Source organism: Gopherus evgoodei, chromosome 5 (genome assembly GCF_007399415.2).
Source record: "Gopherus evgoodei ecotype Sinaloan lineage chromosome 5, rGopEvg1_v1.p, whole genome shotgun sequence".
Lineage (NCBI taxonomy): Eukaryota > Metazoa > Chordata > Testudines > Testudinidae > Gopherus > Gopherus evgoodei.
Genome location: NC_044326.1, coordinates 139,445,712 through 139,461,670, shown reverse-complemented (window position 1 = coordinate 139,461,670; position 15,959 = coordinate 139,445,712). Strand labels below are relative to the sequence as shown.

The 15,959-nt window shown below is 42.4% G+C and overlaps 1 protein-coding gene across 20 annotated transcripts in view; it reads left to right on the top strand.

The window, feature by feature from the left end:
* The window catches only part of ADGRL3 (adhesion G protein-coupled receptor L3), an 817,914-nt gene that overhangs the window by 520,592 nt on the left and 281,363 nt on the right, over positions 1 to 15,959 (top strand). For 17 of the 20 annotated variants that reach the window (XM_030565477.1, XM_030565463.1, XM_030565476.1 and 14 more), the window contains exons 6-7: positions 11,335 to 11,349; positions 13,425 to 14,225. In XM_030565477.1, the coding sequence (XP_030421337.1) occupies positions 11,335 to 11,349; positions 13,425 to 14,225 (816 nt within the window). The remainder of the gene's footprint in view (positions 1 to 11,334; positions 11,350 to 13,424; positions 14,226 to 15,959) is intronic. The other 3 variants (XM_030565478.1, XM_030565475.1, XM_030565466.1) reach the window with 1 other exon arrangement.

Below are 15,959 nucleotides of genomic sequence, written 5' to 3'. Positions count from 1 at the left end.
GACCCCAGACTGGCAGCAGGCTGAGCGGGGCTGGTGGCTGGAACCCCAGAAAAGGATCCCAGGCAAGGATCACACTGAATTGATAAGATCTGCAATTTAATTTTATTTTAAATGAAGCTTCTTAAATATTTTAAAACCCTTATTTACTTTAACAACAATAGACTCATAGACTCATAGACTAATAGGTCAGAAGGGACCAATCTGATCATCTAGTCTGACCTCCTGCACAAGGCAGGCCACAGAACCCCACCCATCCAATTTTATAACAACCCCTATCCCAGGATCGAGTTATTGAAATCTTCAAAACTGGTTTGAAGACCTCAAGCTGCAGAGAAACCACCAGCAAGCGACCCGTGCCCCACGCTGCAGGGGAAGGCGAAAAACCACCAGGGCCCCTGCCAATCTGCCCTGGAGGAAAATTCCTTCCCGACCCCAAATATGGCGATCAGCTAAACCCTGAGCATGTGGGCAAGACTCACCAGCCAGCACCCAAGAAGGAATTCTCTGCAGTAACTCAGTTCCCATGTCATCCAACATCTCCCCGCAGATCATTGAGCAGACCTATCTAGTGGTAATCCAAGATCAATTGCCCAAATTGACAATCCTATCATAACATCCCCTCCATATACTTATCGAGCTTTGTCTTAAAGCCAGGAAAGTCTTTTGCCCCGACTACTTCCCTCGGAAGGCTGTTCCAGAACTTCACTCCCCTAATGGTTAGAAACCTTCGTCTAATTTCAAGTCTAAACTTCCTAATATCCAGTTTATACCCATTCGTCCTCGTGCCTACATTAGTACTAAACTTAAATAATTCCTCTCCCTCCCTAACGTTAACCCCCCTGATATATTTATATAGAGCAAGCATATCCCCCCGCAGCCTTCTTTTGGCCAGGCTAAACAAGCCAAGCTCTTTGAGTCTCCTTTCATAAGGCAGTTTTTCCATTCCTCGGATCATCCTTGTAGCCCGTCTCTGAACCTGTTCCAGTTTGAATTCATCCTTCTTGAACATGGGACACCAAAACTGCACACAGTATTCCAGATGGGGTCTCACCAACGCCTTGTATAACGGTACTAACACCTCCTTATCCTTGCAGGAAATACCCCGCCTGATGCATCCCAAAATCGCATTTGCTTTTTTAACAGCCGTATCACATTGGCGACTCATAGTCATCCTGCTATCAACCAGCACCCCAAGGTCCTTCTCCTCCTCCGTCGCTTCCAACTGATGCGCCCCCAACGTATATCCAAAATTCTTATTATTAGTTCCTAAATGCATAACCTTGCACTTTTCACTATTGTATTTCATCCTGTTCCTATTACTCCAGTTAACAAGGTGGTTCAGATCTTCCTGAATAGTATCCCTGTCCTTCTCCGTGTTAGCAATACCCCCCAGCTTCGTGTCATCCGCAAACTTTATTAGCACATTCCCGCTCTTTGTGCCAAGGTCCGTAATAAAAGGTTAAATAAGATCGGTCCCAAAACCGATCCTTGAGGGACTCCACTAGTGACCTCCTTCCAGCCTGACAATTCACCTTTCAATACGACCCTCTGGAGTCTCCCCTTTAACCAGTTCCTTATCCAACTAACAACTTTCATATTCATTCCCATCTTTTGCAATTTGACTAACAGTTCCCCGTGCGGAACCGTGTCGAACGCCTTACTGAAATCTAGGTAAATTATATCTACCGCATTTCCTTTATCTAAGTAATCCGTCACCTTCTCAAAGAAGGAGATCAGATTGGTTTGGCACGATCTACCTTTAGTAAATCCGTGTTGCAATTCGTCCCAATTACCATTGACCTCTATGTCCTTGACTACTTTCTCCCTTAAAATTTTTTCCAAGACCTTGCATACTACAGACGTCAAGCTAACAGGCCTATAATTACCCGGATCACTTTTATTCCCTTTCTTAAAAATAGGAACTACATTAGCAATCCTCCAATCATACGGCACAACCCCCGAGTTTACCGATTGCTTAAAATTTTCGCTAACGGGCTCGCAATTTCACGCGCCAGTTCCTTTAATATCCTCGGATGGAGATTGTCCGGGCCCTCCGACTTCGTCCCATCGAGCTGTTCAAGTACGGCCTCTACCTCAGTTGCGGTAATATCCACTTCCATATCCACATTCCCGTTTATCATCCCTCCATCATCCCAAGGTTCACTAGTCTTATTAAAAACTGAAGCAAAGTACTTGTTTAGATGTTGGGCCATGCCTAGGTTATCCTTGATCTCCATTCCATCCTCAGTGTATAGCGGGCCCACTTCTTCTTTCTTTGTTTTCTTCTTATTTATGTGGCTGTAGAACCTTTTACTATTGGTTTTGATTCCCTTTGCAAGGTCCAGTTCAATGCGGCTTTTAGCCTTCCTTACTTTATCCCTACACGTTCTGACCTCGCCAAGGTAGCTTTCCTTGCTGATCCTGCCTTTCTTCCACTCCCTGTAAGCTGTCTGCTTTTGTCTAATCCCCTCTCTGAGTTGTTTGCTCATCCAGTTTGGCCTATGACTCCTGCCCATGGTTTTTTTCCCCTTTCTCGGGATGCAGGCTTCCGACAGTCTCCGCAGCTGCGACTTAAAGTAATTCCAGGCCTCCTCCGCATTCAAATCCACTAATTCCTCCGTCCAATCCACTTCCCTAACTAATTTCCTTAACTCTTTAAAATTAGCTCTCGAGAAGTCAAAAACCCTAATCCCAGATCTACATTTGTTTATCCTTCCATCTAGTTTGAACTGAATCAGCTCATGATCACTCGAACCAAGGTTGTCCCCTACCACCATTTCTTCTACGAGGTCCTCACTGCTCACCAACACCAAATCTAAAATGGCATCTCCTCTCGTAGGTACTTCAACTACTTGATGAAGAAATCCATCCGCTATCACATCCAGAAAAATCTGACCCCTATTATTCTTGCAAGTACTCGTCCTCCAGTCTATATCTGGGAAGTTGAAGTCCCCCATAATCACACATTTCCCCTTTGTGTTTACTTCATTAAAGACATTAAAGAGGTCTCTATCCATATCCCAATCAGATCCCGGCGGTCTGTAGCACACGCCAAGCACTATCTCAGGGGAAGCTCTAGTTGCTTTTTTACCCAATGTGATTTTCGCCCAGACAGACTCCGTCTTATCCATTCCATCGCTTCTTATTTCGCTACAGTTAATGTCATCATTGATGTACAAGGCTACTCCACCACCTTTGCCTTTCTTTCTGTCTTTCCTAAACAGCACATAGCCTTCAATACCCGTGCTCCAGTCATGAGTACTATTCCACCAGGTTTCAGTTATCCCTATAATATCCGGTTTCACTTCCTGCACCAGTAACTCCAGTTCCTCCATCTTGTTACCTAGACTCCTCGCATTAGTGTACAGGCCTTTTAATTTTTGGCGTTTGGCATCAGTGACATTCTTTCCCCCGTCGTGCAGAGACCTTTTACCACCAGCATCACCCGCTACTCTGGTTTCTCCACTATTCCTCCTTGGATCAAATCTTGGGACCACAAGGGTGTCCCCTCTCACTCTGTTTACTTTCCTCTCCAGGTTACATTCCGGCGTGGAGATCTCCCGAACATCTCCCAACCATCTCCCCCAACTTCCTAGTTTAAAGCTCTCTTGATGAGGTCGGCGAGCCTCCATCCTAGAATTCTATTTCCCTCCTTGCTTAGATGAAGTCCATCCTGAGCGAACAGTCGTCTATCCGTAAACGCTTCCCAGTGACCGTACATTCCAAAGCCCTCCTTATAACACCACTCCCTAAGCCATCTGTTGATCGCCATAATCTTGTCACTCCTTCGTCGCCCCGCTCTAGGAACCGGCAGAATCCCACTGAAGATCACCTGAGCCTCGATGTCTTGGAGCCTCTTCCCCAGTCTGGCATAGTCCTCCTTGATACAGTCCAGCGAGTAACTAGCCGTATCATTCGTTCCCACATGAAGGATAATCAACGGATTCTTTCCCGCTCCCGCTAAGATCGTATTCAGCCTCAGGTCCACATCCTGTATCTTAGCCCCTGGCAGACAGCACACCCTTCTGTTCTCCCGATCAGTTTATTTATATATATAATATAGACAGAGAGAGAGACCTTCTATAAATGTTAAAATGTATTACTGGCACACAAAACCTTAAATTACAGTGAACTTGGCACACCACTTCTGAAAGGTTGCCAACCCTTGATCTAAAACATCCCTGACAGGAGTGTTTCTAACCTGCTTTTAAAAATCTCCAATGATGGAGATTTCACAGCTTCCCTAGGGAATTTGTTCCAGTGCTTAACCATCCTCACAGTTAGGAATTTTTTCCTAATGTCCAACCTAAACCTCCCATGCTGCAATTTAAACCTATTGCTTCTTGTCCTATCCTCAAAGGTTAAGAAGAACAATTTTTCTCCCTCCTTCTTGTAACAACCTTTAGTGTGCTTGAAAACTGTTATCATCTCCCCCTCAGTCTTCTCTTTTCCAGACTGAACAAACCCATATTTTTTTCAATCTTTCCTTGTAAGTCATGTTTTCTAGACCTTTGATCATTTAGATTTATTTTTAAAAAATCTCATTTTTTATGATGGAATAAACACAGACTGGATGATCTGTTCTTGGTAGAATTTTGTCACTAAATAAAATCCTTAACTTGGGTTAAACAAAGGGGTGGATAAATAGATAGATAGATAGTTGGGGGATGGATTGATAGCTAGATAGCTAGATGTAAATTTTTAACTCTTCTTGAGGGGAGAGGGAAATGGAGCCATCCTCTCTTAATATACTATCTGGTGTGACACCTTTTATAAAAGCTGGAAAATCACTGGACACAATTCTTTAGTTTTAAACCTTCCGCCGCCTGCTGTATTCTCCTTAAACAATTCATCCTTGAGTTGTCTGTTCTTGTTGTGTGTTTGAACGTGTAGCAAAGTCTCACTTTTTCAGTCCATGGACAGTTATAAAACTGGAGTGTTATTAAATATTCAAACCCAAACCAACACAGCTGGCACAAGCCCCATTGCTGCTATGTCCTTTCAGAGAATGCCAAACTCTGGTGCAACCACACTCTGCTCTCCAGAACTGCCCTTGTCTTCAGCTGAGCTCAAATGGAGCAAGAGGAGTGTCCTAAGAACCCGGGCTAAGGTATAAATTGATGAAATGGGAGAGTAAGGGACCAGTCAGCTCCCCTACCTACCCTGGATGACCAATGAGTGGATAGAGTCTCCAGAGGAGGAGGGGCCATCTTTGCAGTACCCAGGTATGTGCTCCCCTCTCTCTTCTACTGGGGCTCTCTCAATCACTTCAAGATGCACCAAGTTTTTCAGCCACTGGGGCAGGTACCTACACCCCTGTTATTCCCTTGTGCGTGCTACCAAAGTGGAGAGTCCCATGCAGGACTGTACATGTGACACAGTGGTAGTTGTCTCCTAAGTGTGCCGTATGGATGGCTGAGCACAATTAGACTTGCTTCTAATTATATATTAGGAAGACAACAGTTAATGTTGTATTCTGCTCAAGTGGGTTCATTGTGCTGGAGACTGTTAAGAGGCAGTTTTCAGAGATGGCCATTCAGTGCTATCAACATTTCGTTTTGTTAATGGGGATCCTGGGTGTCATCATGGAATCTGTGTATTTATTGTGACAATAGGGGGCCAGATGTCCTGATTTTATAGGGACAGTCCTAATATTTGGGTCTTTTTTCTTATATAGGCTCCTATTACCCCCCACCCCCATCTGGTCACCCTGTGTGCCAACTATGGAGATCAGATATTGTCCTTGTGAGGAAGATATGTGAACTATACTAGTAAGATATAACAGTGCTTCAGTTACAAGATAGGTGTAGCAGAACTTGTTGTAAGAGAAATAAACATGTCTACATTTGCTTAAGTTGTGACGAAGTGTTAGGACAACCTGAGCGATATATGCAACGTGTGAATTTTGTAAACTAAAATCATTCTCCTTAAAGTACTGTCGCCCATTCAGACATTGCAACTATGACACAGACTTCTCTGTAATTAATGCTTTCTGACCAAATTGTTACATTCTTTGAGTGGCAGTGCTGATAGTTTTTAAATGTCATTCCGTAGTACACTATGAAGGAATCAGAGATACAGTGAAAACTGCTCAGTGTGTTTAACTATTTTCTTATTATTATTTGATATGAGAACCAAGGGACACTCAATGGGTTAAATTCTCCAAGATACCTCAGTGCAACTCCTCTAAAGCAATATGGAGTTGCCCCAGTATAATCAAGAGGAGAATTTGGCCCATTGAAATTCCAGAGCAGTAAATTTAGATCCAATAGAAAGACATACTTATGTGCTTTACCTATGGAAATCATCAAGCAGGAGGTGGTCATCTACTATGGCTGGCATTTAAAAGGACTGGATACTGTTACAACCACTAATAATTGATAAAGAGTCCTGTGATAAAGATGTTTTGGAGCATAAGCTTTCGTGGGTGAATACCACTTCATCAGATGCATGTAGTGGAAATTTCCAGAGGAAGGAATAAGTATGCAGGCAAGAACCTGCCTCTGGAAATTTCCACTACGTGCATCTGACGAAGTTAGTATTCAACCATGAAAGCTTATGCTCCAAAACGTCTGTTAGTACATAAGGTGCCACAGGACTCTTTGTCACTTTTTACAGATCCAGAATAACACAGCTACCCCTCTGATACTTAACCAGTAAAAATGTGTAGTTCAGCAAGATAAGGGTAATGAATTCTTCACAATGCTCAGCTGGCCATTAGTAAATTCTCTCCTCCAGCCTGTTTCCCCCTACCTATAGCATTGCACAATTGTTTCAGTACATTATAAAAGGATTTTGCCATCCTCTGAAGCATAAATTCCTATCCACTACACTGCCAGCAGAACAGTAGGAAAGATGGATCAGTAACAATTCCTGTGGGGCTAGAAGCTTTGAGACACATCACCAATGCCTTTAAAAAAAACAAACCCTCATTTTTCAAGAAAATGAATTATGGCCAGCTACAGCCAGGTGTAGTGTTGGCAGGTGCTGTGCAAGTTTCTCTGTAACTGCTGGGTCCACTTAGTTTTAATCCTGACTAGTCACATCACTGCATCACCCTCTCTCCTGCAGAATCAGCCATGTAGCTAAGTCCCCTGAGGCCTTGTCTGCGGACAGCTCAAGTCATTTCACTTTTCACCTCAAACTGTTTTAAGCTAGAGATGAGTCTGAACCAAGGCCCCACATCCACAGACCGCTGAACTTCGGAGAAATTTGCAGCAGGATCTGACCCCTATGGGTGGCTCATGCTTCTTTCCCCATCAGGAGCTGTAGATTGAAACACTATATATAGAAAAATAGATATAGATAATGTTCAAAGCCTGTTCCTGAAATTTTTCTCTTTGAACTTGGAGAGCTGGCAGGATCAGTCTCACAGAGGAACCACAGCCTGGAAATGCTTGTTGCGAATTCTTGGAAGGCAAAAACCAAATTACATGTATCTTCCTCTGTGGTATTGTCCCTTGTCCTTGGAAGTGTCTCTCTCTGTTCTCTGAACCTCACCGTGATGCCAGTAAATGTTCACTTCTCTCAGAAACAAGTGACATCCCTCAGTGATAATCTATGGGGTTTGTTGTCCCCTCCACCTCCAGTGGTTGAGGCACCAAGAGCCCAGCAGAACAGAATTTGGGGAGCACGTAAACCACTTCCAACCTATCACCCGTGATAGATGTGTTTTTCTTTTTCTTTTATGTGAAACACCCTGCACGTTACTATATAAAATATGATTGTTAGCAGTAACAGTAGTGTTTAGTCTACTTCTGATCATGATGCAGATGTCCAAGATTAAGACTGGTGCATCTTTACCTATGAATACAGAAATCACATTATCTACAACAGAATCATTAACACGTCATAATTTGTCAACTCTTCTCAGTTACCATAGGTATCTCCTAATTCTAAGTGCGGGGAGGAACTGTTAATTTCAGTTATCTCTGAGGCTTTCAGTGGTGCTGTAAAATGTTGAATTTTTAATGGTGAGCCATTTGATGTGTCTTCTGTTGACTGGACTATGGCCTGTTTCCTGCACAATTAGCTATAGCTCCCAATCACAGCGAATTCATGCAAAGTGTTCCTCTCGCCTCTCCTGTTGCCATCAGTTTTAAGATGTGTTGTCTGTTTTGTTGCTGTTGTGTTAGATGGATCACAACGTCTTTCTTAAACTTTGATACTGCAGCAGCTGACTTTGTGTGTCTCTTCTTTTCTCTGGTGGGGTCATAGAAGGTGTTGGTTGTTTACCAGGGCTGTTTGTTGTCTTCAGTGTGCTTTCCTTCCCACGAAGGAGTGATTTTCAACAGATACAAGCATGCTAGCAGTGTCATATAAGCTACACAACTAAAGCATGCATTACCATGCACCAGTGACTTGGTTCAGATTGAGTGCACAGCTAGTGATCTCATACGGTGCAAGATCGTGACACAAGCAGGAGGGCAGACAGGAAATAGGTCAATGTCTCATCTACTGTAGGAACATCAAGTTTACCTGATGACAACAGCAGTTTGAGAGCTGATTGTTAAAACCCCTGCCTGTACTGTGGTCTTAAGAAGAGGAAAGGGGCCCACTATCTGCTGTTTCTGTGCAAGGGGGACTGTGACCGCAGTCCCTCAGGAGTCAACTGAGGTCACTCAGGGTGAACTGCAAAGAACTGGGCAGACAGTCCCCAGGCTGGTGGATATTCCAATATGTAGATTTACCAAGCCAGCACCAAACAGCTTCTTTGTTACCTCACTGATTGTCCAGAAGCAAACAACACAGTTCCCTTAAAGAAATCCAGCCTCAGGCCTCAACCCAGACACCCGTGTCAAATATGACGAAGATTACTGAAAATTTTATCCATCATATAAAAATGTTCTACCAATCCCAAAGGATCTGACACATTACCTCCCAGGTTAATGAATATTCCGGATCTTACCCAAATACTCGTCTACAGCCAATTCTTATTAAATAAACTAAAATTTATTGAAAAAGAAAAGAGAGAGAGAGTATGGTTAAAAGATTAGTATACATACAAACATGAGTACAATCTTGAAATTCAGATTCATAGCAGAGATGGTGCGCTTTGTAGCTGGAAAAGAGTTATTTTAGAATTTAGTCCATAGGTTATAGTCCAGTGTCCAATATCATATTCAGGGTGTTCCAGCTTAGGACTGGGATCTCAGTCTTGCGACTCAAACTTTCCCCGATGAAGCTTAACTAGATCTGAGATAAAAAGTATTGGAACCCAAGGGTCGTTTATACAGTTTTCTAGCAGCCACTTGACCATACGGTCCTGGGTGAACAATAGGCTTTTGATGTAACCTTCTGTTTCCTAAACCTCACCGGTAATTAACTATGAATTAACATAAGATAATTTATCCATTAAGCAGTTTTTGATAAACTTTAAAGATACATATAGACAATGACATTATTGCACCCAAAATTCATCTAAATGTTAATATTCCCTTTTGATATCTGAATAAATAGATATAGTAACAGACAGGAACTGTCTGTTTACATGGCCATCATCAGTAAGTAAACACATACAATTAGCATCACCTCTAATTTTCTAACAATACAGGTTTCCATTTCAAAGTTCTAGCCTATTTATCATTGAATGGCCCTAATTATCACTTGCATACTTTGTAACATGTTGGCTTTGGGTTAGTTAGCCTGCCCGCTGTTTAACCCTTTATGGCCATGTGTTATACTTTGTATAAGATTCGTTGTAATTATATAATAGTGGTAGCAATAATGATTTTCATGGTAATATTTTAATTAGACGACATCACATTTAGGAATGGTGCATACAAAATGGAGCAGTGCAGTGCAGTGGAAGGGAAAGTGTAGGGCATCCATCTCTTCTAAGACTCTACACAAGGCTTCTGGGTGAAAAGTCTATATCTGCTCGGCAAGCATGGGCAGCGGGTGAACAAGCTGTTGGGGAAGGCTAGCTCCCGGCCCCTCCCTCTCTGTCTAAGGCCTCCCCCTCCCCCACCCGGTCTGCCCTCATCCCCTGCCAGAGCCCAGAATACCCCCTACTCGTCCCCTGCGAAGCCCCAGTCCCAGCCCTGGAGTACCAGGTGGGCAGTGCAGCTGGAGTGCCCCCAGCCCCAGCGCGCTCGGTGGGCAGTGCGGCCGGCGCACCCCTAGCCCCACCTCTGGAGCTCTGGGTGGTAGTAGGGGAGCACAGGTTCAGCACCCCCAGTGCCAGCAGGCAGCGTGCCGTAGCCCCAGCCCCAGGCCTTGTCAGCACTGGCACCAGCCTGCCTGCCCCAGCCTCTCTGTCCTATAAGAGAGGGAAGGGAACTGGAAGTGGGCAGGAAAGTCCTGGGGGCAGAGAATGGGTGGGGCCATGTCAGGCTGTTTGGGGAGAAACAGCCTCCCCCCGCCTGTCATACCCACTGCCTGTTTCTGCAGGGGCCTGATCCAAAGCTGATTGAGTTGATGAGAGTCTTTCCATTGACTTCAGTGGGTTTGGCTCAGGCCGTAAATGATTCTTGGGATAGGCTGTAAGGTTATGGCACCAGAGCCTTTCAGCAGTGTACACATGTGCTGAATAGGTTTGTTCCAGCAGTGAGGGGATCAGGTCTGCTAAAGAGGATGAACCTCATTGAAAACACTGTAGTGCCTGATAAACAAAACAGATGTACATTGCAGGATATGGACTTTTTGGTAGCACGTTAATATTAGTAACATGTTAATATTGTAACAGCCATAAATATTTCATATTTACAAATAGTGTTGTATTTAAATCCTTCCCATTGTTTTGTTAATGAGGGAGGCCATCATGATAATCATGTTTTTGTAAGTGCTGACAGCATGCTTGGTTCTGTACAAGACCTAGACCCAAATCCTGTGAACACTTAGGTACCTGTGTGACTTTACTCACATGAGCAGTGCACTCAGGGCCAGCGGAAATACTCTCCTAAGTAAAATTGTGCAGGTTCATTTGGTTTTTCAGGATTTGGGCCATAGATACCAAGACAGTCCCTATCCTGAATAGTTTATTCTATCTAGAAATCTGTTTCAGCCCTATTTCAATTAATAAAAATCTTATTTTATGCTCTGGGCATGATCTTGATTGAGTTCAGTGGACTTTGGCTGAAGCCCTGATTACTTTTAAGATTGCAGTACAGCTAAGTCATGTGCCTGTATTTTATCTAGTATATATCAGAGGAAACAATGTTTTACATATTTATATATATATATATATAACAATCACAAAAGATAGCAATAATTGAAGTAAATTAATAATACTTCCTTTCATTTGGAAGAGGTGTAGAAAAGTACCTGGCCAATACAGTACCATTAATCTATTCTCTTTTCTCCTTTCTCTCTTTACTTCTCTCTCTACAATAGAAGTGGAACAAAAAGGTAATTAAATACCTTTCAAATTATATATATTACTTATTTATAGGCTAAGTTATTTAACAGTTTAACGTTTAGTTGAAATACCTTTGTCATTAATTCTCACTTTTTTTTTTTGGTTAAAGTTTATTTAGTTTCTCTGCTGCTCAACTTCACAAGATAATATCTATTTTTTGCTGAAAAGATTTTGATGGTATAGTTTTCTTTCTCAATCTTCTACTCTAAAAGCATGATTTTTTTTTAAAGACCCTGTAGACACAGTGACCCATACATTAGCTACTGTAAAACAGTGTCACAGCTTCATTGGCTCCACTGGAGTTCTAGCTGAGGATGTGGCCCAAAATTTCATGTATCATTTGAATTTGTGATTTTTCCCATATTCTATCTTTTTTCAGGGGGCCTAATCAACTTCTGCACTGTTGAAAACAATTGGTTGACTTCTAAGCAAGAAGTGATAATTCAACTGCCCTATATACCAGCCCCATGCTAATAGAAATGTTTAATGGGACAGTTGTGCCTGACCAATTGTTATGTTTCAGGTCATCTTCATACCGCAATAACACACACAAGAACATTGACTCAATTGTAATATGTGATGAGCCCCCTCCAACTCACACTGACGTCAGCTCCCATTGACCTCACTGAGAGTTCGGTCAACCCCCTTGGTATTGTGCCCAGAACGCATGTAGCTTTAAGTCATTCTTCCATGTCAATCTGCATCAGCACAAGGGTCCACCACTGGATCAGTGCAGGATTAGGACCTCGGTGTGCACTTGAAATCTACTTAGTCTCCATCAATTTGTTGTTTATATTGTAATATTCCATAGCACTCCCTGTATGCCAACACACAGTATATTCTTTCCTTAATACAGATGCATAACTCCAGTGAATGAGAGTTAAACAGGGAATCAAAGGGAGAATGTAAACTAGACTGCACTTCAGTTTGTTGTCACATGCTGCAATCATTCCACTGCTTGCCAGGTTGTGCTCTGGCCCACTCTGTGTGTACTGCCCTGTAGCACATAGTTCTCCTTCAGCTTATCAGTCAAAGATAAGATTTAAGTGCTACTTTAATTCTTACATTGGCAGGGCACATGTGCTGTGCCTTCTCCTAACCTCTGTCCATGCAATGTATCACCCTAAAATCAAACCGAGCCAGCTGAGTCCTGTCCCATTTCCATTCTGAAGTCTGAGCAGCAAAGCACAGCTAGCCAAACCGTTCCTGTATGCTCCTCTCATGTAACCGTAGAAGGTATATGTTTTAAGTTTGAATACTACTGTGTTTAACAGGACATTTTTAACTGATTAAAATCTAGACTTGGGTTCCTCTCCAGTGAACTTTATTCTTTTCCTTCCTTTCTTCCTTCCTTCCTTGCTTCCTGTCATTTCTTTCTCCTCTCAGTATTCATCCATTGTTCATTTTTAATTGTGTGGACTGCATGTTCTGTGTGTTCTGTAGCAGCTTCAAAAATCGTACTGCTAGTTATGGCCCATACTAGGGTATTTTTGTCTTCCTGTTTGCTTTCAGTGTTCCTTTGAGTTGCTGAGGAAGTTGCCTCTGTTTTGTTATGGTACCTTTAAAATATTTAATCCACCTGGGCTGTAAGGATGAGACTTTTTTTTTAAATTTCCATTTCTAGGGCAATCTTCAGCAGACTGTTCAAACTAAATATGTGGAACAATTCCCCAGAAATTGACCCTGTCACCTAACAGTTATAGATATGGTGTAGAATATAATCTGAAAATACAAACCCATAAATCCCTTGGGAATACATATTCATTTCAGAGTTTAGAAAGGGGAATAGTCAAGTAAGTACACCAGTAAAAATAGATTCCAAAAGCAGTAAGGAAATGAACTGATGTTGATTGAAAAGGCAGCAAAAATCAATATGGAGGAACACGTCCTGTCCTGTCCTAGACCACTCACTGCCCGTGGTGAAGGTAATCTGCAGATAGACTACATTTGTTGTGGGCTGATCGTACTCTGCTGCAGAGCTATAAACGATTAGAAGTTAATGCCAAACCATCAGAGCTCTTTTTAACTTTCTTTTTTTGTGTTTAACTCTTTTCCCCTCCAACAGTTTTTCTTTGTCCTGGCCTACTAAAAGGTGTATACCAGAGTGAACATTTATTTGAGTCAGACCATCAGTCTGGGGCCTGGTGCAAGGATCCTCTACAGGCTTCTGACAAGATTTACTACATGCCTTGGACCCCGTACAGAACTGACACCCTGACGGAGTATTCTTCCAAGGATGATTTCATAGCTGGGAGACCAACGACCACCTATAAGCTCCCTCACCGGGTAGATGGCACCGGATTTGTAGTGTACGATGGGGCTTTGTTCTTCAACAAGGAGCGAACCAGGAATATAGTCAAGTTTGACTTGAGGACAAGAATAAAAAGCGGGGAGGCTATCATAGCAAATGCCAATTACCATGACACCTCTCCTTACAGGTGGGGAGGCAAGTCCGACATAGACCTGGCAGTGGATGAGAACGGGCTATGGGTAATCTATGCAACAGAACAAAACAATGGCAAAATTGTCATTAGCCAGTTAAACCCTTACACCTTAAGGATCGAAGGGACGTGGGATACAGCCTATGACAAAAGGTCGGCTTCCAACGCTTTCATGATCTGTGGGATTTTATATGTGGTGAAGTCGGTGTATGAAGATGACGACAATGAAGCCACAGGAAATAAGATAGACTATATTTACAACACTGAGCAAAGCAAGGATAGTCTGGTGGATGTTCCCTTTCCAAACTCGTACCAGTACATCGCTGCTGTGGATTATAACCCCAGGGACAACCTCCTTTATGTATGGAACAACTATCACGTGGTGAAATATTCTTTGGATTTTGGACCACTGGACAGCAGATCAGGTAAGGTTCTGTGCTAAGTTTTGCTTTTGGCTTCCATTATCTATAACCTGAAGCTGTTGGTTTTTTTCTGTGAAGTTAAAGTATATTTCTCTTTGATGGCATGTGTGTGTGCATGACTTAAGGCCTAGTTCTCCTCATCCTTAATGCTTAGCTGCTTCAAAGAGACACTTTACTGTTTACAGAACATTTTCTTTATAGCTTACTTTGAAAATAAATGGAAATGGGAATAAATTGTCAGTGATAAGCCTGAGCCAATCTCCAAATGTCCAAGTTCAGATAATCAGAATCACCAGTAGAGATGCCTGTTTCATTGTATTTATTCTATCCATGAACCCCCCCCCCCGGTGCTTTTATGACATTACTTTTGTGAAACATAGCTCAGATGTTGCTCTCTTTGTAAATGCCATGAGGCAGATCCTCAGCTGGTTTACATCAGTGTAGCTGCAATGAAGTCAATTAAATGTTGAAGAATGACATGAGCTGAGAATCTGAGCCCAGATATGTGTGTGCATATGTGCGCACGCGCACACACGTTTTGTTTGTTGTCTTGTGTATTCGTGATTAATTTCAGAGTAGGAAACATGATCCAGACCAGTTTTTCTTGCTTCTCTGGGTCATTCATGTTGCTGTTCAGGTAAAAAATAGTTTGTGCAGGTCATATCGTTTAAATCTTAATAGAAGGAAATTATATTCCATCACTAAGTAAAGACTGAAATCTGAAAGAAATCCAGCTTCCAATAGATTTCCCTCAGACATCATCACCGTAATTATATTTGGCTGAATTTTTCATTAATTTGGATCAAATTCTTCCTTGTTACATAAGTGTAAATCCAGAGTTACTCCATTGTCAATGAATTTAGCTCTAATTCACTAAATCATGCAGGGACTTTTGAGGTCATTGATCCTAAAAAATGATATGTTCTCAAATAGAGAGCCAGGATGGGCCAAGGGCCCTTCACAAAGACAAATAAGTGAACTTGGCTGCAAAATTCCCCACACAGCCCCATTGGTGGGGTCATTATTTTACTTCGAAATCCAACACACTCACTCATTTCTGAGTGAGTGGGTGAGTCGACACTTTAGATTTTAAAGTGTTTACTCCTATACATACTATATGCAATAATGATTTAAATTCAGTTTATCTATGATCGATTATATCTTTCCTGAATGCTGAGCAGGTAACACAAAAAAATGAATTCATATAATTTAGAAGGCAAATCATTTAGTTATTAATGTGTTGTTTTTTTCTCCTAAAATGTTACCATTCTGTTAAATACGATGACAAAGAAATGACTATGAGCATGTCTACACAAACACGTTAGTTGGCAGAAAGCTGGGGTATGAATCTTCCTTGCAGTAGACAGAGGCATGCTCACTGTCTCTGTGGACCCTGATACCACACTGTAAAAGTTCCCTAAGCACTTCGGTCAGTTCCCGTGTCCACACTGGGTAGATCAAAGTGCACCACAGCAGGGTCCACATGGATGCTCAGGACTTGTCTATGCTGCGCCGCAGTTCAGACTACAGGCATCAGAATAGCAGTGTGTACCAAAATGCTGTGTTGTAACTCCTTGTGTGGATGCTGCTGGCGCAAACTAAAAGGTTCCCAGTTCACATCAATGTAGTCGTCTTCTAAGAGGACTAACTGAATGCAAAGTAGGAACCTAACTGTAGGATAGTGTAAGACATGCCCTTCATGGACGGAAGGCTAACACGGGGTAGATTCACACCCCA